Genomic DNA, 25,332 nt, shown 5'->3' with positions numbered 1-25,332 from the left:
TATTTCTTCTCGCACGTTTTTTAATTGCTTCCATTTTTGAAAATGTTTGTATTCCTTTTCATAAGTCATTCGGGATTTAAATGGATAGTTTGGATATGGCGTTTGTCGCGTCAGCCTGAATATCTGTTGGTAATTTACTTATTTCGTTTTGAGCCATTTCTGGCTCCAATTCAATCAGCAATCGACACAAAAGAGAATTAAAAAAGATTGACTCAAAACTGACAACTAAATGATAGCTTTATTTATTTATATTTTGTCGTTATGAGAGCGGCTTTGGTTTCCCTCAGGTCTCCGATGATGACATTCTGTTCAGCATAAAGACCTTAAAGCCTAAAAAAACAACTGGTCCTGATAATATACCTCCTTATATATATAAGGGATGTGCTAGTTTTCTGGTCGCCCCTCTTAAACATATTTTTAATTTAGCTCTGAAACAGGGATATTTTCCTGACAAACTTAAAGAAGCCACTGTAACACCTATATTTAAAAAGGGAAAGAGGGAGAATGTTCACGATTATCGACCTATTAGCTTACTAAATAGCCTGGCTAAAATATTTGAAAGAATTATAACTACATACACTCATTCATATCTGATAGAATTTCAAAATATCAACATGGTTTCCTGCCGGGAAGGTCAACAGTTACAAACCTATGTGTGTTCTCTGAACATGCATCGAAGGCAATATCAAACAAACAGCAACTTGATGTCATATATACCGACTGTGCAAATGCTTATGATAAGGTGAATTTTTGTGTTATGATTGAAAAACTGGCAGATCTCGGGTTATCAGGTGAGTCGCTGTGGTTTTTAACTTCATACTTAACTTCGAGAGTTCAAAGAGTTAAGATAGGAAATGTTTATTCCAATCAATATGTTGCCACCTCCAGGGTACCCCAGGGTAGTATATTGGGCCCTCTTTTGTTTTTAATCTTTATTAATGATTTGCCTGAGAGTCTGAGGGTGTCTTTGGGGTTGTTGTTTGCGGATGATTTTAAATTATTTAAACCAATTAATAATATTGATGATACTAGGGCTCTCCAAACTGATTTGAACTTGGCTCTAGACTGGTTTAAGGAGAACAAGATGCTTGTTAATATTAAAAAGTGTGTTGTTTCTTTTTCCCGGAGGATCAATACAGTCATTGAAGACTACTACATTGGAAATTGTAAGGTTGTGAGGTGTAGGGAAGTTAAAGACCTAGGAGTGATTTTTCAGGACAATTTTAAATTTAACAATCATTACAACTACCTGATTAACAAGGCATATAGGATTCTTGGTTTTGTTACGCGTAATAGTAAAGATTTCGATATACAATCAACTACAAGGCTTTATACCTCTCTTGTAAGACCGCATCTTGAATATGCGTCAAATATCTGGTCTCCCAATTGTTACACTCACAGTAACGAGATTGAGAAGGTTCAAAAACGTTTCCTTCGTTATATTTACATTAAAAGAAACAACATGTATCCAACAATGATCTCTTACAGATCAATGTTGGAAACATTTCATTTAACTTCGCTGGCCTCTAGGAGAAGGACACATGCTGTCATCTTTATATATATAACATTCTTAATAATTTAAAATATGCTGACTGTGGTCTGATTAATAGCATCAAATTTAGGGTACCAAAGATTAGGTTGAGAGTGAGTGGGTTTAATCTTTTTTACATTGAGGGTGGAAGCCCCTCGCCATTCACGTTTATGCTCACCATTTGTAATGATATGTTGTCTGGGAACACAATTTCCGATATGTTTAACATTAAGTTTGGCGAACTTAGGCGCATCTTGTTGGTGCATCAGGAGACAAATCTGGTGTAATAGGTTTCTAAGTTTTTAGCTTAGGCGTAAAAGTACTTTACTTTTATGCCTAGGCGTTAAAACGACTTTTTTATATTATCAATCACGTCACAAAAATTAATACTTTTGTGACATTTGCAAAAAAGTTTATTGTTTTATTTAGGTAGGAGTAAAAATGCAACATTTTTTATTCAAAGCCTCGAAACAACGTTTTGGGATAAGATTTGACGCCATATATCTAAATATTTCAAATTCTACATAACTGTCCAATATATGATTAACACTTCTTTAAAAATTCAAATTTAATTTATTTTCTAACTACATTAAATAAAAATAAATACATTTAATGCGTTTTAAATCCCATTCATCGAAAAGATTTACCTAATAATAATCACTGGCTTCATTTTACAATTCAGCGCAACTTTTATCACAGACACAAATTTAACGTAGCAAATACGGGTTATTAGTAAATCAAGCCGGCCGCGATAAAATAAATTGCCAACTTGTAACTAGTGCGAAACCGATTAAAATTCCATTAAACCCCGCGTCATATATAAAATCGGATTTAAAATTTCAATTTCTCCCATTAGCTGTAATTAGTTTTCGGCCAGTAATATACTGCACCGAGTGAAAGTCTATTAAATATGCCGCGATCGTAGATAATGAAATGACATAAAATATGTCATTTATGAAATCTTGAATGATTTTTTTGTTAACGAGTTATAAAATTCATAAGAATAAAGAAATCTGCTTTAAAATAATCAAACTTCAACCGTTAATAACTTTCGAACAGTGGGGTTTACAAAAAAATTGTAAGAGATCTTTTTGTAAAGAATTCAATTTCCTACGTATGGGACTACCTATATGTGGGACAAGATATTTTTTCAAAGAGTAGATACCGAGATATGAATTTTTCTTTCTAATTATAAGGAAAAAATAGAAAACTGAAAGGCGGAGGACCTTCTTATTAAAATTAAGAGCTCATACTTGGAGAAAATTTTTTTGAGGTGTCTACCAACCTGTTTTTCAGAGTATAAAGTGAAAAAATAGTCGATTTTTTTGGCCCACCCTAATCTATAGCTATTCCAACTTCAAAATAACCGATTTTCTGTTAGAAAAATGCTGGTGAAACCAATCGATGTATTTTTTTTTCATAAACTTCGCAATTACAGAAAATACTTTACTTTAAGACAATACTGTGTTAAACCCAATAATAACCTAAAATCGACAAACAAGGTAACTTAAATAATTAACAATATCTCAGTCATTACAGAAAACGACTGAAATCTACACTGCTATGTTAACGAAAATCTCCTTATCGTTGAACAAGTTAAGTTTTTGTTTATTTATATTTTTGAAAAGGGGTCAATTTTATATAATATAACCGTCAAATTTATAGTTAAAGTAAAACTAAATTTCATTTTAACTCTAAAAATTGCGCAAGGGAAGACGTTTTTGTTTCGCATTGAGTTGACTTGCGACCTTTATCATTTTAATTACACACTTGAATTTCAATTGTAATTAAGACGTTTTTCGTTAAAACGGCAGTACAGTCAAATTGATGGACCAATTGAAGAGTTACGATGTTTTTTTAGGAATAGGACTGTTTGGTGCCTACATACATAGGAATTGATTCAATGTCAAAAAATCTATAATTTATTTTTTCTCTGCAAATGTATTTGGGATATTAAGTTAAAATGATTAAAAAAAACAGTTTCAAAAAGGACCTAGAATCTATTTAGTAGAGATTAGCAACAAATCGGAAACTGCGATTGGCTCTCATAGGAAACTGCGACTGCGATTTTTTCTATTTGCGAGTTTTAATTTAGGCAACCAATATTACTATAGTTGCGATTTTACTGCGATTTACGATTTTGTTGCGATTATGATTTTGTAATCTAGGACTGTGATAAAGAGTTGCAATTTTGTTGCGAATGTAATTTTGTGGTCCATTGAAGCATTTTATAAGCGATTGATTTTTAAGCTGCGATTGATTTTTTCTCTGATTTTAATGTATTTATAGAGAAGAGGAGACGATTTAGAGCCTAAAAAAACGGACAAGTGCGAGTCGTACTTGCCCACAGAGGGTTCAGTAGAAATTTGTAGGTACATATTCTGTTTTTTTTTATTTAATTAAAAATATTCGGCTGTCAAATTTTTCGCTTCTGTATAAATTAATAAAAGATCTACAAAAAGACTTGGTCACCCATACGATTATTATGACCGCGCATACCGTTGCTTAACCTCGGTGATTGATTACATACTTTAAATAAAGACTGTTGTTTTTATGATTTAATTACTAATATACAGTTTTCAAATTTTTCCCTATACTTGTAGTACCGTATGATCGAATAAAAACGGCGCACAGTGTGAAATTTACGGGGTGTAGCTGGAAAAAAATATTTCAGCGACTCTTTTAATGAAATATTAGTCTTTTTCGTTTTTATATAAGAAATTTTATCAAGGCAAGGTAGATCATGCACCCAAATAATCGTAGAAGGCATATACATGGTCTCTCATAATGTTTAGTACATATGGGAAACTTTTTTACTATATTATCAGTGGTTCATAAAATTTTTTAATAAAAATTTTTGTTGATTAGAGAATAGTTTTGAGGTTAGTAACTACGGAGTTTAATATACGGAGTGTCTAAAATTCTACAAAATGTGGCGTTGCCGAACCAAAATACATAATCTATAAGAAAGGCAAATAAGAAAGTACTATATACAAGCAAAATACACTATAAAATTTTTGTGGGTCAAACCGATTTGGAAAAACTACCTAAATCGGAGAAAATCAGACAATCAAAGAAAATAAAATAATCAATTGTTGATTTCTCGACGAACCGCACCGCACAAAGAGACTGTATTTGATGTTTTTCTTTCATTTTAGTACCCTTTAATAATTTCTTTTTAATCGAAAATCTCCTCTTAACCAATCAGAATTTTTAGATTAGAAGATATGTTTATGCCTATTTGCCTTTTTCCATTTGTTCTCGATTTTCTGACAAAACGTCATGGTTAGGTTAGAAACTCTTACTTACTTATTTTCTTTGACAGCTCTTGATAAGAGAAACAAAGCGTTTCAATATAAAATTCACCACAGCGCTTTGCCGCTTCTTTGGAGTGTTAGAAGTCCAAATCTCATATACATCCTGCCGAGTGAAACGCGCAGGCATCTTAAAAAATATATATGTATAGCTAAAGCGCACCTAAACGCAGCTAATTTTTTTATGTCGTATGCTATAATAAGTGGGCTTATAAGAAATGACAAAATATCGTGGTATTATGTAACAAAAACATATTTGAAGTAGCTGAATTACAATTTTTCATAGGTAACTGCAGGTACTTCTTTAACATTTCTTTTGAGTCAAACTATATAGCAGATATATTTTTAAAAATTATATCTTACCACGAAGGCCTAATATAAAAATAATATCAATGTAGTTATTCCGTGAAAGTAAACGCTTCTCACTAAAACGCCTGCAAAATTTGACCAAATGGGCTAGATATTTTAGATGATTTTATCGTTTTGTCCGAAAGATAAAGTAATGAGCATTTTTAAATGATAAGCTTGATTTTAAAAATAAACATATGTTTTTTTATTGATGAATGGACATTCCTTGAATAAATTTTACATTAACTTAGGACCTGGGATAAAGTTGGTAAATCGAATTAATTCCATTTGGAACGTCAAAATTTCACACTGTGGCGGCGTCAACGATGGCTATGAAATGACGATCGATGACACATTTCCCATATAATTTTACATATAAAATGACAGCAATCTTCATTTCATAACCATCTCTGACGCCGTTTTTATTCGATCATACGGTATAATATGGCATCACTTGAAAATGTCATAGTTCTAAGTCAACGGAAAATACTGTAATAAATTTTGAATCTCTTGAGAGTGTCGAAATTTACGTTTTTTGCGGCATAAACGGTTGTATCTTTTTTTACGTTAACTCAGAAGTTTGAATTTTTCTCAGCTTTAAGGGACTGTAGACCTAAATGTATGGTTTTAATTTCAACTCGATATCTCCACGCATTCCCGAGATAAAGGGTCTTGACAGACAGACAGACGGGCAACAAAGACTATAAAGGTTGATTCTCACTATACCTTCCGTATCAGCTACCTTCCGTTTCCATAAAATATTATATTATGTAAATGAATAGAGAACAATGCACACCATACATTTTGTTTCCCTTCCAATCCATATCCTTTTCTTCCATACGTTTTTTTGGCGGAAGGACTGAAGCGTATCAAAAACAGCGTTGTCAAGTTCAAATTACCAATTCTGTGAACATTTAGCCGATATTTATTTATTCTTTCACCTCTTAATGAAAACTATTACCTTTTTCAAAAGATAAAAATTTAAAAAAAAAACTTAACTTCGTAATGATATCAATTGTATAATAATAAGTATGGAACTGATACGAAACGGAAGCATACATATAGCGTGAATGTAATCAAAAATACGGAACAGATATGGAATGGATATGGAACGGAAACGGAAGGTATAGTGAGAATCAACCTTAAAGCTTACGATTTTTTTCTTTTGGGGTATGGAACCCTAAAAATGAACAAGTTGTGTCAAAAAAAAATACCATTTAGAGATAAAAAAAAACACTTTTAGACACTTATGTGCATCGATATTCAATCAAAAGTTTCAAACACAATCTCCACACTTTTATAAACCACTTTAAAGAATAACTACAAAAGAAAAAACCGACACCAAACACCCTTAGCTTGCCCATTCCAGCCCGAAATACGGCCATCTTAAACACAATAACCCCCCGTCCACCGTTTATCGGCGCCCCTGGCCGCCCGTGTTAATTTCCGGCGCCCCGGAATATAGTGGCCGGACGCACCGCCGTTTAGATAGCGCCACGACCAGGTTAAAGCGTCGCAACGCTGGTGTGTGTTCGTTATCACGAGCGACCGACGCTTCGTACACGGCGTCGGTCGCCTAATTGCCCAGCGTCTTTTGTGAATGAGAAAGAGGGAGGAAATTGAAATAATTTGTGTCGAACGAACGAAGACGTCGTTAGAACACAATATGCTATAAGGAAAGTGTTAATTTGTTGTTAAAAATAATTCTAAAAATTCGAATAATTAACGTGGTACATAGATAATTTTATTTCTTACTGAATTTAATACCCTCTATATTAAATTCAGTCCCAAGCTGAGCGTGCATTCGAAATTTCTAGGAAACTGCAATATCTAGATCGGAGATTTTTTGCACATCATTGTTACACAACGAGATCTATCGATTAAAAATATTTTCAATATGGCGGCACTTCCGGAAATACCGGGAGTTGGCAGGAACTTTCTTATTTTAAATGATTGCCCTATTTTTTATTACATATTTAAATTATCTGTGAAATTTTCTGATTTTTTATATTAAACACTCTATACCTAATATTAACCGTTTTTGAGAAAAAAAAATATTTTAAAATTTTGGACGAAAAAAACTGCCTGTCAAAAATATATGTATAGCCTAAATGTGGCTATCTATTTCAAAAATTAAATAGGTCGAATGTCATATAATAATGGCCGCAGCTGTCATGGAATTGGGTGATTAAAAAATTACCATAAATTATTTTTTTCAAAAGAAAACCCAGTTTTTTTCTTTCACTAGTGAAAAGGCTTTTCAATTCGTTACTTTTTAACTATACATGTTCCTATACTTAAAATAAATCGTTTGTATTGTAAGTTATTTAAGATTTAGTTTTAAAACGAATATTTTCCTTGATTTTAACCAGTAGCCTATGACTTTAAACGGCAAGTAATGTAAAACAATGGATCTGGCAGGTCACTTGAAGCCAACTTTGAGCTGTTTTTTCGATACACTTATTAATAATATCAACTATTATAATATATCACTAAGGAACGGAAATACGAGATATATTTTTATAAATCCACTTTTTAAACTCTTAAGGCAGGCAGTATTTATAATATAAGAAATTCAAATAATTTGTTTTCTGACAGATGGAAATAAATTGTCTGACTGTTTGACACTTAATGTCAAAGGAAGCTAGATAAAATCAAGAAAAACATACGTTTTCAAACTATGTAACAGTCAAATTTCCTCGCAACGACCTCTGTGTGCTAGCTCATAAATTATCGCAAATAACTATTATTTTTGCATCATGTTTACTATAATTTTATTGTTAAATATTATTTTATTTAGTATTTTACCATTATGCAACCGAATATACACCGCGATATTATACTGGCTTCAGCTCCACAATATTGTCACTGGCCCAGCATTAGAATTTTTGTCCATCTCTCTATATCTTTGATCATCACCTCCGTCACTTGTCACTGTCAGATCAAATCAGATGTTTTTGGATTTTTTAATCCTTTGTTTTGGTTATTGAAATTTTATAATTATCAGATAAAATTTCGTAGTTAAATTGTTAATTTTTGATGTGGATCGCAGTGTGCAATTCGTTCATTTTAATTGTGGAATTTCTGAGTTAAGTTCGTTCATTGACCGGATATGGAATATGGCTGAGGAGAAAATATTCTAGAACATCGTTTTTTATTTATGCCTTTTGTGAGTTGGACTAGTCAAGATATATAGTTCTCTATCTATATCCTGGAGGGAGATTTCCGGTTGAAATCTGATTTTGTGAAGGAAATCGAATCCTTGCATCACTTCTTGTGTACCCACCGAATGTCCTCGTGAAGAACTGGCTGCCGTTTCATGAAGCATTCCCTGTTGGTGAATAGCAGGTCTTCATAAAGAAGGATTAAGGCTTCCGAAACACATTTGGTCACAGACGTGGTTGGATTTTGTTGATTTATATGGACCGCCGACCAATTTCCGCAATGGGATTAAAATAGCCAAATTTTCCGACCGATATTCCGATTCCACGTGCCCAAGAAGTCCCCGAATAGTTCCAAGGTATGCTATAATTCTTCTGCCTATTCTAAGTCAATGCTCAACTGATTTTTATTCGCATTGTTGACTGGTTTTCGACTTTTCCACGCCCACGTGGTGTAGAAAGATTAGTTGAGTGTTATCTTTCTTAAGTCTTATTTGGTTGTTCGTAATTGTAGAGCAAGAAGACCGATCCAGACCGTAGTACAGAACAGTCCAGAATTCAATCCGTTCCTGTTGTCCGTGTAGAGGTACCCGTTGGACATCATAAACCCTCGTTGAGGTAAAGTTCAGATTTCATTAGTCCTTCTTATTACCTTTATTAACTCCTACACGTTGTGCTAGTCCTTGTTCTATAATTGAGGCTCTTTTCTAAGACAACCAATATGATTTAGGGTCTTTATGTTCACCTTTTGAGGTCCTACCGGCATCCGTACGTGTGCTGACATCCGTGGGCTCCAGTGACAGTACACCGAGCTGCTGTGAGACACCCTGTAGCTATACACCGTAGCTCAGCCGGAGGAAGTTTTCAAGTACAATCGAATAGAGTAAGACTGTACAATTTTAGTTTAGATTTAGTTTGATATTTGTAATCCACCCAAGATATTGTACTTAGTTTAAATAAGGAGGATTATGACGTCATACTTTTAGTTAGTTTTCTTGATTTAAATTTTATTCTACTTTTCAACGTTTATTCATTTCCATTTCTTTAAATATTAACTTTGAATATTTTAATAAATTGCTTAAACATTTTTAGTAGTATTATTTGCAGTCTAGTCTCATAGTTAAGTTAGAGTCACTTAAGTTTAACGAGTTATAGCATATTTGAAGTTCATGGTAGTTACACTCAGCAGTTCGAGGTTAGTGTTGAAGTCTACTTAAATTTATTATATGACATTTGAACAATTTAATTTTTGAAATAGATAGCCACATGTCTTCTCTTTATGTCATAGTGGCTGTGGTAATCACTAAATTTGACTTTTAGGCTATACACATTTTTTTGACAGACAGTTTTTTTCGTCCTAATTTTTTTTTTCTTAAACACTAGGTATAGAGCGTTTAATATCAATATTCATAAAATTTTACATAGAATTTAGGTATATAATACAAAATGGAGGCAGCCATTTAAAATAAGAAAGTTTCTGTCAACTTCCGGTATTTCCGGAAGTGCCGCCATATTGAAAATATTTTAATCGATAGATCTCGTTGTGAAACAATGAGATGCGAAAAATCTCCGATTTAGATATTGTGGTTCTCTAGAAACTTCTAATGCACGCTCGGCCTGGGACACCCTGTATACTTACGTGGATAAATCAACGCCATAAATTTAGCATTAAAAAATATGTCTCCAACATTACGACATGCCATTTTCAAACCTTCTTTATTTATATCTATTCTATTCTATTTTTCTTTATTAAATATCTTAATTGACGTTTTTAAAACACCAAAAAGTTTTAAGCCCCTGTCTGAAATTTTCTCCGTGCCCCCGACCGAAAAGTTTCGCTGGCAAAACCGACAAATCTGTCTAAATAATAATCCTTTTATTTAAAGCCTGCCAGATTTTTTGCAGGTCTTGTTTTTTTAAGTCTGTGTTCATTTTTTCACCGCTTTGTTGTTCCTTTGTCTGCTGCAGAATTTAAGCCGATTCCAACTCTGAATTATAACGAACATACAAACATAATCCCTTGTAAAACCGTTTACTTATTTAAAATAAAATATTTTAATTAATAAACGTGTTTTATTTTGCCTGACTTTTAACAGGCTTTAACTTGTTTATTTTTTGATCTAGAAAGTTTATTAAAAAAATAAATTATAGGGTTATTTGTTTGGAGAAATATATAATATTATCTAGACCCAGATGTTGTGAAACACAGTAGATATACGAGGCATGTTTTTTAAGTAAGTACCGTTTTGCGATTCCGCCGCCGCAGCGCTACGGTCGGCATTCCGCGCATGCGCGCTGGTTACCTATCTCTTGTCTATGCACAGACGCCAGTAATGTCTGATTCTTCATTGTATACGTTGTTTATTGAGTGTTTAAGATGCCTCCGACAATCGTGAGCCACGCCGATTGTGAAGTACGGGCTGTCATACGATTTCTTAGTGCTAAAGGCGTAAAACCGATCGATATTCATCGTGAGATCTGTGAAGTTTACGAACAAAACATTATGAGTGATGGAATGGTAAAGAAATGGGTGAGAGCATTTAAAGATGGCCGCACAAATGTGCATGATGAAGAACGGAGTGGGCGTCCTTCGGTCGTTAATGAAGATTTGGTGCAGAAAGTGGACGAAAAGGTGAAAGAAAACAGACGCTTTACAATTTCATCATTGTGCGACTACTTTCCTCAATGTTCTCGTAGTGTTTTGTATCGCATTGTGACCGAGAACTGAATTACCGGAAATTGTGTTCACGTTGGGTTCCGAAAATGTTGACGGATTTGCACAAAACCCAACGTTTAGGCAGTGCATTGACTTTCCTTGAGCAGTACTACAATGAAGGTGAAGATTTTTTAGGCAAAATTGTTACTGGTGACGAAACATGGGTGGCCTACGTCACACCAGAATCGAAACAACAGTCCATGGAATGGCGACATTCATCATCACCCAAAAGAGTGAAGTTTAAGCAAACAATTTCTGCCCGGAAAATCATGTGCACAGTTTTTTGGGACAGAAAAGGAGTATTGCTAGTGGAGTTTTTGCCTCGCAATGAGACAATCAATGCAGCATCTTATTGTGAGACATTGAACAATCTGCGCCGTGCAATCCAAAACAAAAGATGTGGCAAGTTGAGTAAGGGTATTGTTTTGCTGCATGACAATGCCCGTCCACATGTGGCTAATCGGACCAAAGATCTCATCAAATCTTTTAATTGGGAAACTCTAGATCATCCTCCATACAGCCCTGATCTGGCGCCCAGTGACTACCATTTATTCCTGCACTTGAAATAACACCTTGGCGGTCAGCGTCTTCAAGACGATAACGAAGTCAAAAGAGTTGTGATACAGTGGTTAACCAGTCAGGCGGCAGAATTTTATGAGGAGGGTATTGAAAAACTGGTGCCACGTTATGACAAGTGCCTCAATATTCACGGAAATTATGTAGAAAAGTAGATTAAGGTACAGGCTTTCATGTAAAAATAAAATTATTGCGATATCTTTGCACGTTTTTTTTAAATTCCAAAACGGTACTTACTTAAAAAACATGCCTCGTATTATTGCAAAACATCAGGAGTATAAATTTATTTCTACTTACTTTTTCAAGCTCTGAAGTCTTGCTTTCGTCAGGTATCAACGCGTTCTTCAAGCGATAATTTCTGATGACAACGAACACAATGGCTGATGTCAGCAATACAATAACGACAGTCAGTACCCCGATAACGAAACCAATATAACTCTTCGATTCTTGGGGTGTATTCAATAGTGTCTTTGTGTCGTCTTCCGAATTCTCTATTTTGACTACATTTCTGAAACAAATTTAATACATATAACTACACTATCAAACTCTACAAGATTTTTAGGAATTTAACTTTTTTTCAGAAAATATTATAAGTAAATGATATACAAAGGTGTTTTTACTAACCTGGCAACTGCGCCTTTGGATACCAAGACCTTGACCTCGTCTCTCTGTATAGGGTACTCCTTTCCGACGAAGTCCGGCAACGCTGCACTTATTTCCTCTTCCGCTTCCTGCGTGAAGTTGCCGCTGACCACAACTGCAACATTGCCAAATTTTACTTCATTATTATTCAGAATGATCATAATAAAGTAAAAGGTACTACAGTGCTGCCATGTTTCTAAAATAGTTTCGACTTATTTAGTTAGATAGAATAAATAACAATAAAAATAATATAAAATATTAATAATATACGGGGTGTCCCATTTAAAAAAAGACAAAAGTTTGAATCATATTTCAAAAATGACAGCTCCTAGCGAAAAACTTGTTACGCCACTGGTTTCTACGTAAAATTTTCTACGGGACTCGGGTTTCATCTTTTCCAAAATAACGGAGTTATTTTACTTTGAAAATTTCCAAAAAAAAATGATTTTTTCCTAAAATTTTGAGAACCACTGGACCTTTTCTGGATTTTCTTTCTTGTAAATTTAATCTAATACATATTTCGCAAAAAAACCTCATAGGTGTGTTTCTGGGGTTGAACTATACTACCAGTTAAAATACTTGCACTTATTTCTGGGATACCCTGTATAGACTGTGGAACGGCATGTCCATCTCTATAATTTTTTTACTCGATGGTTTTTCGATAAATATTTGAGGCACGTTAGCTCAAAGCAATTTGTTGTTGAATTAAAAACGAAATGCTGTGTAATTGTGAAAATGAAATTTCGCAAACAGACAATGCAGTTAGTGGAACTGATTAAATAAATAAACGGGAAATATTTAATTAATTTATTTTTATTGGAAATTGTTTCTGATATTGATTGAACTGTGGAGAGTTTCCAATAAAATTGCACTAGGTATTTAGGTTATATTTATTTGTATGCAAATAAAATTATTATGCCTCTATAAAATTGTGTAAAATATTTTTTTTGGGTTTTTAAAAATAGAATTATTTAATCAAGAGTTATTGAAATAAAAACCAAAGTATATTTTTTTATACAGGGTGCTCCGAATTGTATTTGGGAAACTTCGGGATCATATTATGCAGATAAAAATAAGCAAAAAGTTCGTATAAATGTATGTCCTAAAATGCTTAGTTTCGGAGGTACAGGGTGTCGAACTTTCATTTTTATTTCAATTTTTTTCACTTATAATATAACAAGAGCTTAAATTATTTTCGGAAATTTTTTTGAGGGCACGAATATTTTGAAAATTATCCCGAGTCGAAGACGAGGGATAATTTTCCTAAAATATTCGTGCCCGAAAGAAAATTTCCAGGAATAATTTAAGCTTGCGTGGTATTCGGTAAGAAAATTTCACACCTAAATTTGAAAAAAAAATATTAATCAACATGACATTTTAAAATAATTTCCAATTTGTTAAGTTGGCTAGATGTTTTGATTCTGTCATTAAGCTATTACTAGTTAAAACGTCTGTACGTAGAGTAAAGTGTATAGCGAAATGTCGCGATTTGGAAAAATAAAGCTCAACAAGTCATTAAAGAAGAAATTGAAAATATAAAAACCAAGATAACACCCGAAGTAAAATCAGAAGTGTATGGAAACAGTTTGTAGTTCATTCACATTATGATTGTAGATCTTATGTTTACCTTTTCAACTGTCAAAAAATTTCCACTAAAGTTTCGTGGCGCCTCGAAAAAATTTCCGGAAATTTTTTCAGTTGCCATGGTAACTAGTCAACATTAAAGCATGTTATTGGTTGAAAAGTAGAGGTGTGAAATTTTCCAAATAATTTATCACGTAACGCCAATATTAGGATGAAAATTGGTGTCTGCAAATTTTTTGGCATGAGAAATTTGATTTTGATGTCAATATGACTCCTATATGTAGGAGCCGCTACCTACATGTGTTTTAACTGTTTTGAAAAGTAATAAATTTTCATCCGTACCTGTATAAAACTACTGAGTGGAAAAATATACATTTTTGTGACTTTTTACGTAAAAAATGTCTCTTGTTGAAAATCCTTTCTCAAGATATTTAGAATGGAAATAGTCAATACGTGTCATTATTGATAAAAAAATAAACAAGTTGAGTAGATAGTTATTTGACTGAAACAATAAGTTTGGGAAATTTTTATTTTTTAAATTTATCATAAATTTTTCTACGAAAAAAATGTTGATAAAACAGTTTCTGTTGAACTTTTGGCACAAAAACATTTCAAATTTATGATTCCCGTCTAATAACTATTTAGTCAACATGTTTAATCTATGTCAATGATGACAGGTATTGATGATTTTGATTCCAAATATCTCTAGAACCATTTATCGTAGCGATTTTTACCAAAAAGCTTTCTTACTTAAAAAAAGTAAATGTTTATTTTTTACTCAGTAGTTTTATACAGGAACGGACGAAAAGTAGGAGTCATATTTTTTTTTCTTTTACTTCAGAAATTATTTGGAAAAAATCGAAATAAAAATGACACTTCTACACCCTGTATCTCCAAAACTAAGCATTTTAGGACACATATTTATACGAACTTTTTTACTTATTTTTATCTGCAGAATATGCTGCCGAAGTTTCCGGAATACAGTTCAGACCACCCTGTATAGTAACACATCAAATATCGTTTATTTATCTGAAAAAGTAAAAAAGTTATAGAGGTGAGCCACTACTGAAAAACACCCGGCATAATAGTTTGTATAGCGTTACTAATAATTAAAATTAAAATAATGATAATAATTAATTACAGAAACTTTTATCAAAAATAAAAATATCTGACCAATTTAAAATAACATTTTTTTTCTATCTCTATTAAAATATTTTGAACACACTGTATATTTTTAAATCAAACTTACTAGAATCAAATGATACTTCGCTGAGAAGTATCCATCGACTGGCAAAATAGAGTTGGAGCTTCAAATACTTTCCGATTCTTTGATGTAGTTTGATTGTGACATTTCTGGAATGTTCCATAACCAGATCTGGCATGTAAGAAAAGTAGACCGGTTCTGGACTGAACTTATGCCCATTGAAACTAAAGAAGGCTCTGGCATGTGAAAAAACCTGAAAATTAGAAAGAAAATATATTTTAAGTATATGTCGTTCATATACAAACAAATTATGAAAAATCAAAATTAAAACTTTTTGAAATAAAACATTTTTTCTTCTTTTTTATTTAGTTTTTTTTTTTAATTTTTATTAATTAAGGAAAAAAATAAAGAATTTAAAATTATTGTATCAATTTTTCGTATTTAAATATATTATACAATACCTGGACATCTTTGGTGAACAAGTTATTGGTGTACAAATGAGCAGCTGAAAAGTTTCGTACTCTATCGAACTCAAACAAGATTTCCAGAGGTAATCCAGACCATCCAGAAGTATCATTTCTCCATCCCACCCATTCGTATCCTGAAACAATAAGTTCACTGTAGTCAAAATGTTTTATCATTACCTATGCCTTGTATCCCAAATAGAGAAAACCAAAATGTTAAAGTAGTAGTTAATACTGTAAAATAATAAGTAAAGTTAAAGTTTTATGTATAACTGGCTAAGTATTTTTACACAAATGAAGAAGGAAATTAAATATAAAGGATTATACTATATACTATATCCGTATTGTAACACATTTTCAGACAACTTCTTTATTTTTAAGGTTTTGATGGTCAAACAAAATATTCCTTATGTTTGGACTAAATTTTCTCGAAAATAAAGACACAATTTGAAATTCCGTTACAATACGGAAATAGATTGAAGTTTTGTGATTACAGTAATATATAATTTATATATCCAAAAAAAAATCCTTATGGGTTTTTCGCCACTGCACTGCAAGAAAAATCTACAAAATAAAATAGTTATTTTTTGTAAACACTTCTGCGTTAAACCTAAACGGACGCTGCTTGTCAGAAATGGTGTTTACAGTAATAAAAATTTGCCTAACAAAGAAAAAAATGCTTAACGTTTCGGAAAGTTTTCTCTTTCCGTCGTCGGAAGCAAAAAAATATAAAGAATCAAGAAAAAAACTATTTAAAATATTTAAATTGAACTATTCGAGAACACTTTACTTTTTAAAACAGATACGTCTACAAGAAATCGTTGACGTTCTGTTAAAATGAAACAATGTTAATTTTTTTAGACAATTTAGACCTTTAAATTGTTGACTTCTACTCGTTGTAGTTACACGAAAATACCATCTCAAGACACAACACAATCTACTCTTTAATTTTACATAAGTTTTGAGTAACTACAAGTGGTAGAAAATTGCTTTTTTGCATTTTTATTAACTTTTCATAAACGCTTTATTGGTATGAAATTTTCGTCAATCTTAAAAGGCTGTGATAATCGTATTTTGACAGTTCAAAATATCAGAAAAACTCGCGTTTTGCTGTAATAAAGAATATTGTGCAGCTTGAAAAACCAACAAAATTCTTTGTTTTAAAAATGAATCGGTTTGAAAATCATACAACATGCAAAATATGCGTGAAATTGCCTGATGTAATTATCAATCATCGTGCGATGACTTATTTACCCGCATTAATAGAGGATTGTGGCTCCTACTTGAAGAAAGAAAATTTGTTTCGAATTGTTCACGAATATTTGCATCTAAACTACTCAAAATTAAAGTGCTAAATGGGAAAAAGGTGAATAAAATAGTGTCTAAATATTATATACAGGGTGTTTCAAAACAAATGCGAAAAACTTCAGGGGGTGATTCCTTGTTCAAAATAAAGGGTAGTTTGCTTTATAAACGTTGGGTCAAAAGTCAACTATTAGGGAGATATCGCGGTACAAAGATGGCGGAAAATAATGTTTTTATTTTATATCTTGAAAACGAAAAGAGATAGACTAATGAAATTTTACGGAAGCATTACTGTTATGAAAACACACTTTCTGGTAATTTTTCACTTTTAAAATGAGTGGAAGGGGTTGAAATAAACTACCCCTATCATTCTTGTTAATGAAATTTAAAGAAAAATCTTATCAAACACATGCAAAAAAAATTAATTTTGATAGTTTAGTTTATTTAGAAACTTTTTTATCTCTTGTGTTTTTTTTTGATAAAACTCACCGATTTGAAATTAAAAAATAAAATGTAAAGCATTACATGTCAGGACAAAAAACATTTTTAGATAAAGAATCTGGTGGGCAGCTGTAATTTATTTAGGAAAAAATTTAGTCGGCCGCTGTCACTTTTTAGGATGTTTCTAATATTGTTTTATTTGACATTACCCTACTGCAATACGTTATTATCTAGATTATTATTATTATCATTATTATCACTAGATTCTTAATCTAAAAATATTTTTAGTCCTGACATGTAATGCTTTACATTTTATTTTTTAATTTCAAATCGGTGAGTTTTATCAAAAAAATACAAGAGATAAAAAAGTTTCTAAACAAACTAAACTATCCAAATTAATTTTTTTGCATGGGTTTGATAAGATTTTTCTTTAAATTTCGTTAACAGGAATGATAGGGGTAGTTTATTTCAACCCCTTCCACTCATTTTAAAAAAGTGAAAAAATTACCAGAAAGTGTGTTTTCATAACAGTAATGCTTCCATAAAATTTCATTAGTCTATCTCTTTTCGTTTTCAAGATAAAAAATACGAACATTATTTTTCCGCCATCTTTGTACCGCGAAATCTCCCTAAAGCTGAATTTATAAACTCGGAGGTTGGCGTTCAGTTGAGGTTCAGTTGCAGTTGGATGTTCGCGGCAGTTAAGGTTCAATATTTTTGCATTTATAAACTGTCAGTTTCGGTTGTAGGTTAGGTTTGGAATTATGAAAATTTCGAACGTTTTTCTTTCGATTTAAAAATACTTCTGGTATTTGTCAAAGTTCAAACATAGTAATCCACGATTACGGAAAATATAAACATCACATTAACAGAAATAATGAAACAACAATAAGGGTCATTTTCCAATGCATCGGCGTACTGTGCTTCACGTGATCGACAGGCGCTTATTCATTGGCTGTCGCCGAACGTCGCCAGGGGTCGCCAACTGCCCGCAACTGCCGACATAAACATTGACCATCTTTGAACTCCGCTGAAGGTAAAACGAACTGCCAACTTTTCGACCAACTGACTTTATAAATGCGCGCGTTCATTTCATAGCGTTGAACATTTTGAACGGCAACTGAACCTCAACTGAACCTCAACTCCCGAGTTTATAAATCCAGCTTAATGGTTGACTTTTGACCCAACGTTTATGAAGCAAACTACCCTTTATTTTGAACAAGGAATCACCCCCTGAAGTTTTTCGCATTTGTTTTAAAACACCCTGTATATTTCATTAGATATACACATTTAATTCAGTCCATTCCAAGTCCTACATTTTTGCCATTAAGAAGAAAGGAGGTGTCCAAAGAATATAGAAAACATCTCAGCTTTTTAATTGAAATGTATCAAAATTATCATGTAAACAAATAAAAACCAGACTCTCAAAAAGATATTCTGTCATTATAAACGTCAAAAAATTTCCAGTATAATTCGCTGTTGGGTGCCCACAAGGAAAAAATTTTCACTAAAATTTATCCGTTGCCATGGTGATTTGTCAAAAAAAACACGTTTTGATTGGTAAAAAAATAATTTATATAAAAAATTCTTATTATACTCGTAGAAGTCAAAATTCTTTGTATAGAGTTTAATAAATTAATTTAATTTATTTTTTGAAACCATTTGTTAAATAATATGTTTCGCAGTATAGAATTGAGCGTTAGGGAAGTGGGGGGAATCGTTGAAAATTCTAAATATTCTCGGCGGGTCATAAATTAAATCGCAGGCGTAATTTATACACTCTAACAAGTTTCCTGGCTCTCGGACTCGGGAAATTTCAAGGCAACTTGCTCGCTAATTGCTACAATTTTCTGTATTCAGTTCAAGCTCGGATATGGAGATGAAGAAAAATTATCGATGTTTGCAAGTTTTTCCAAAGAGCGTTTTAATAGCTGTTGCTACTTTTGAAACAGTTTAACCAAGCGAGAATAACAAAATGAAAAAACTTTTTTAGAAATCAGAAACATTATATGGACTATACCGGGTGCGTCTCGAAAGTGGCTCACCCCTATAACTTTTTTATTTTTTCAGATAAAAAAACGATATTTGCTATGACATAAATTAGGATTGATTGACGTATTCAATTGTTTTTGGTCACTTCCTGTTTCACCGAAAATGACTACAAGTTTGATTTTTAAATTGTACCCTCGGTATATTTCTACTTTATTTGATACAAAATAACACTCTGAATAGAATGACATATCATATGTCAACTTTTGACATTTTTGCTTAAAAACAAATCGTATTTTAAATTTCAATCTAGAGGGCCATGGCTGTGTTAAAAACACTAATTTTTAATCAAGGAACATTGGAAAAATAGTTTTGATCGTCTAACGTTTTTCTTGTCTTATCCTGGTAATAGTTTTGATCGTCTAATGTTTTTCTTGTCTTATCCTGGTCGATTAAAAGATGCCCAAATCGTATTTTTAATTATATCTAAATTTTTTCAAATGGAACAAAGGTGGCTCATTATCAGTGTCATTTATGTGACAGAAATCAAGCAAAAATTGTAAGTTCGAGTGAAATTCTCATTTAATTTCTAAAATTTGTAATAATATTTTGTATTTACATCCAAAAGCAATGAAGGTAGTCAGTAAAGGTAAATAAATTTCATTAACTAAATAGAATGACTTTTTAGGACCATTTAAACTTATCATGCAGCCATTGTTTCTTAAAATCAGGAACATTTAAAGAAAACATGAAAAACAAGACAACAAATAATCCTGAATGTTTAGTAAGCTATAAAAATATAGAGATTGATTAGATTTGTTTATTTATTATTGATCTGTTTTAATATTGGACCTGCAAATTTTCACTTGAGCTGTCTAACGAGTTTAAAAGTTTATTAATAAAGTATTTTTCAATATTAAACTCCATCGAAAAGAACAAGCAAACGTAAAAACTGAGAATAGGTACATTAAAAATGCATAAAAGATATATATATATATATATATATATATATATATATATATATATATATATATATATATATATATATATATATATATATATATATATATATATATATATATATATATATATATATATATATATATATATATATATATATATATATATATATATATATATATATATATATCGGTTTAGACTTGCGACGTTGTCCGATGCCTAACTTCCACGTCTTCCAATCGTTCCATTGTCCCTCGCTTAGATTTCTGGCACTCATTGCTCTTGTGACACCCTCCTTCCAAGTCTTCTTAGGTCTTCCACGTTTTCTTCGATGTTGGGGTATCCATTGCATAATATGTTTTGGAAGTCGTGTGTCATCCATTCTCTGGACATGTCCGTACCACATAAGTTGTTGGCGTTCGATGTCGGTTGCCAAAGATCCCTCTATTCCTATCCTCTGTTGGATTTCTTCGTTTCGGACTCTATCTCTTCGGGAAATTCCTATGGTTCTTCTATAGGCATCCGTTTCTACCGCTTCCAGTTTTTTTCGGTTGGCTTCCGTTATTCGCCAAGTCTCTCCACCATAAAGTAGACTGCTCTTTACCAGAGTCTCGTATATATTGATCTTCCGTTTCTTCCCTATTTCATTACTCCAAAATACTCCATTCAGACAGCCAATTGTTCTTCTAGCTTGTGATATTCGTTTTTTAATTTCTTTGTCATCTTTAGCTGTTGTATCAAATATCACTCCTAGATAGGTGTAGTTATTGCAGGCTTCTATCTCTTCATTTTCTAGATGTACGCTAGATAGTTCTGCACCAATAGGTAGATATTTAGTTTTTCCTGTATTTTTTCCAAACCCCATCGTTGATATTCCTCTTGTAGTTTCCCTTGTCATGTACTCCAAATCATCTTTATCGTTGGCCATAAGAACTTGATCATCTGCGAACTGCAGGGTATATAGACAGGCATCTCCCAGATTAATGCCCATTCCATTACATTTTCTCTTCCATTGTCTCAAGGCCTTTGCTACATATATCTTAAATAATGTGGGAGAAACACAGCATCCTTGTCGTAGACCTTTATTGACAAAGAATCTTCCAGATAATGTGTTGCCTATTTTAATTTGTGATGTCGATTCTTCGTACAAGTTTTTCAGAGCTCTAATTAAGGTGTAGTTAATGTTGGTGTCCTGTAGTACCTTGAATAGTCTGTTAACTGGAACGGTATCATATGCTTTGTGAAGGTCGATAAACATGAGGTGTGTCTCCTGATCAATACTACTTGTTTTCTCTATTAGTTGTTTCAGACAGAAAATATTATCGGTACAGGTTCTCCCAGTCCGAAAACCAGATTGTTCCTCCTCTTCTTGTTGTTGGTATTCCTGTTCTATTAAATCTCTAAGGATCCGTCCGTATAATCGACTTAAAAGATAAATTGCATAAAAGATAAATTTTATAATAGAGGTACTGAAATCAGTGGCGTAGTGAGGCTGGGGCGGCGACCTTCCAAGTACCTGCGGGGCGACAAAAAAATGTCATAAAGGCGGCGGACGGATTCTGTAGGGGCGGCAAACCTCCCCTCTAGAGGTTCTCCGCCCCGGGCGCCCCTAACTCACGCTACGCCACTGATTGAAAGTTAGATAACATCAACATTTGACGTTTCCAGTATTTTACCAAACCGTTCCGTATCAAACCGATATTTTTCAGGAACCGCTCTTTACCGTAGTTTACCGGTTTGGTTCGCCTGGTTTTGCAACGGAATACTTGCGACCTTAATAGCCCTTTAAATACTCCAAAACCAAATTCATACGAATTCCTACGGAAAATAGAGAGACATTGTCCGAGAAACGACGCCCAGTCCGATAAAATTCGCTTAATATATTTGTCCTTTTTGCGGACAAGCCAAGTCGAGCCACGGCAAGTCCGGCCATGCCGAGCGTGCCTCCGGGAAGGCCACGACCGGAATTTGCATATATATTAGTTTTTAAAAGCGGTCAAAAGACGTTTCCGGTCGCAAAGACGATTTTCCGGAGCGACGCCAAATTACATTCTCGACACTATTTCAATATCTAAAGGAAAAATGTCAAAGCTATTCGGGGAAGATTTTGAGGTTAAAAACTTCCAATTGGTGAGTGTTTATTCTGAAATACAGGGTCTTGGAACAATACGCCGGGTACCTATATTTGATACCAATTAAACTTTTAGTTACTTAATCCAGGGCGCGATTTTTAAATGCATTGTTGCCAGCCATGGATATATTCGACGCCCGGCTGACTAACTGCAATTTAAATTTCCCGCTAGGATTCAGGTGGTAGCTCTGCTGTAAAAAATGTCAAGTTGCCGCATTTATTTATTTATTTCCTGACATTGTCATTCGTTTTGACACTTTAGTTTTGTATTACGAGTTTTTGGGTTAAATTAAATAGTGTGGTGATACTTTAAGCATAAAAATGTTTACTAGCAGACAAATATTATTCTTTTTAGAACCTCTTTTAGTGCGAAGTATACAAGATAGCTTAATAGCCGTAAAAAATCGCAACTTTATTAGAATATTTTGAACCGAAAAGCGGTAGTAATGGCCCTTAAGTGCTGTTAAGGTGAGTTTTGTTGACGTAAATAATAACTGTTTATATATTATAATTAATTTATTTTTGTTTCCTAAAATATTCTGTTTAAAAGAAAATACTTAAAAGTCGGCAACGCTGTACCGGTCAAGCTTAATCACGTGACCAAAAAAAGTTTGTTTGGTATGAACTGTATGTAAAAATTACGCGTTATTAGGCGACAGTACTATGACTGAAAAAAATGTCCACAATTTTTGTGCCTCCCACCGTTGCGTCCCTCACTGATTGACTCAAAATCTGGTCACTTTACATAATATTAGAAAGATATGGCAACGATATGCGGTATTAACGGAGGCGTTATTTTGGCAACTATGACAGTTAAAGTGTCATAATAAGTGTTTGTGTGCTATTAACGTTACCGCATGCCGGTATTTAGGTGGAGAAGACGCCGTGCGATAATTTGACAGTTTTGGAACGTTATTTTATCAGTTGAGATACTGTATTTTTTATAAAAATTGAGATAACTCTTTATTTGATTAAATTGTACTCTTTTTTAGACACACTTTGTTTTAGACACTAATTAAAACTCCTGATATATTTAATAGCTTTTTTTTATAAAAATAAAGAAAAATTATGAATATAGAAGCTCTTTTGATTGACAAAATTAGAAAACTAGGTTAAGGCTAAATTTTTAAAAATGTTTGCATAATCGTTAAAATCAATCAACTCTATTTTGTGTTGCCAGAACTCGAAGTTCGTCAAACGCAAATGTCAAAATACAATCAACGCTAATAGCGGATTTTCGGCAGTATTATGCCATATCTCTCTATCCATAAATGATCTTTGTTAATATAAACTTTGTGAAATAAATAAATGAACCATCTAGTTTGTTTATCTTCGGAACAACAGTAGAGTTTGTCTATTTGTATTATTTTTAGATTTTTTCTCAGATTATTACTATAAAACTGCGATTTAGAGATCAAAAAAACTTAAAACAAGCACTCACCTTTACCCAATCCGTTCCAATCCAACCTAAAGTTGTCCCTGCCCCTCTGTCCGTCCACCAGCTGACCCAATCCATTGGACAGCTGTCCGTTCTCCTCGGCCCCGTCGTACGTCCGGTCACTGAGGTCCAGATCGGAGCCCCTCCTCACTCCCTGAGGAGCAGCGTAGCTCACCAAGCCGTCTGTAACAAACAAACGGGGATAACGTACGTGAATTATAGGGTCTCAAGGGAATCTGGATGGCTTAAACTGGCGTTTCGATGGGTTTATCGTGTAATAATTTGATGCAAATTGGTTTAAATTAAATTAGGATAATTAGGTTGTTAATATTTATGCAGCATTATTGTAGATAATTATAGTTAATTATAAACTTCCCGGAGTACAAAAGTTTTATGTTTCATAACATTTAATTTTGTAATCCGATTGTTATGATTAGTGATGGGCAAAACTGTTATTTTTAGATAACAGTTGAAACTGTTATAGTTATTTATAAAAAACAGCTTAAAATAACGGCTTAAAAATAACAGGTTTCTTTATTTTACTGCTAAATATCTGAAAGTATGAGGCGGTCACCACCAGGCGTATTAACGCAGTTGCAAGTTGCAACAATGACGTGCTCGGTGGTAATATTTCCAGGGTGTCAAAACATTTCTAAATATCGATTGTTATCTAAAATACCTCTCTAAAAACGGTGGTTGTTTACAAATAAGCGCTGTTTACAAATTGCGATATAAAAAAAGCCAAAATTCCGCCACTCGTCTATACCTATACATTCCGATCTACCTACGCCCTGCCCCTCGATCCGCGTAGATCCTGAATTGAGTAGCAGTGTACAGGGTGCATCTTACTCGACGAGAAGCTCTTAGTTATAATTTTACCATTTGCGGTCAAAAAATAACAATATAAGGAAATGTGTAGTATATTCTTCATAAGTAAACCCACTAGAGTTCTAATTTATTTTACACTTAAACTAGCGTGTACCCGCGACTTCGTTCGTGTCGAATTAATAATTTCTAATGGTGATGATACAGCAAAACAAGAATTTCCATTAACATACAGGCTGGATAAAATTTTCTCACATGTACCAAAAATAAGCTTTAAACGTCGAGTTTAAGCAGAATCGTGGTTAATCAATTACTCAACTTTTTGGAACACCCTGTATGATTTTTGAAAAAATGTCAAAATATGTAAAAGAACAAAATAAATTATGCGTGTCCAGGCGTTTTCCCGAAAGACTAACCCTTTTTTAAATAACAAATATTGTAATATTTGAGGGGCGTTTTCACCCTGTTGGAATTTGAGATTCGAGAAACCCCTCCTTATCGAACCTCAACCCCACAGTCAATCCGTTTGCCAAAAATCAGCTTTAAACGTCAAGCAGTTTAAGCAGAATAATGATTACTCAATGGTCATATTTTATGAAACACCCTGTATATATTTTTTAAAAATCTGAATATATGTAAAACAACATAATAAAATATACGTGTTTTAAGAGTTTTCCGAAAAAACTCACCGGTTTTTAAATAA

General features: G+C 33.0%; 1 protein-coding gene across 1 annotated transcript in view; it reads right to left on the bottom strand.

The window, feature by feature from the left end:
* LOC115890197 (epithelial discoidin domain-containing receptor 1-like) overlaps window positions 1-25,332 on the bottom strand; it is a 189,530-nt gene that overhangs the window by 63,085 nt on the left and 101,113 nt on the right. Inside the window, exons 6-10 of the mRNA XM_030910358.1 lie at window positions 23,808-23,987; window positions 15,538-15,677; window positions 15,122-15,329; window positions 12,271-12,403; window positions 11,944-12,154 (exon numbers count right to left, since the gene is read on the bottom strand). Of these exons, the coding sequence (XP_030766218.1) occupies window positions 11,944-12,154; window positions 12,271-12,403; window positions 15,122-15,329; window positions 15,538-15,677; window positions 23,808-23,987 (872 nt within the window). The remainder of the gene's footprint in view (window positions 1-11,943; window positions 12,155-12,270; window positions 12,404-15,121; window positions 15,330-15,537; window positions 15,678-23,807; window positions 23,988-25,332) is intronic.

The sequence above is a fragment of the Sitophilus oryzae genome, unplaced genomic scaffold, assembly GCF_002938485.1.
Source record: "Sitophilus oryzae breed Bouriz unplaced genomic scaffold, Soryzae_2.0 scaffold_85_pilon_pilon, whole genome shotgun sequence".
NCBI classification, from domain to species: Eukaryota; Metazoa; Arthropoda; class Insecta; order Coleoptera; family Curculionidae; genus Sitophilus; species Sitophilus oryzae.
Note: the sequence above shows the minus strand (reverse complement) of the source record. Positions and strands in the feature narration are given on the sequence as shown.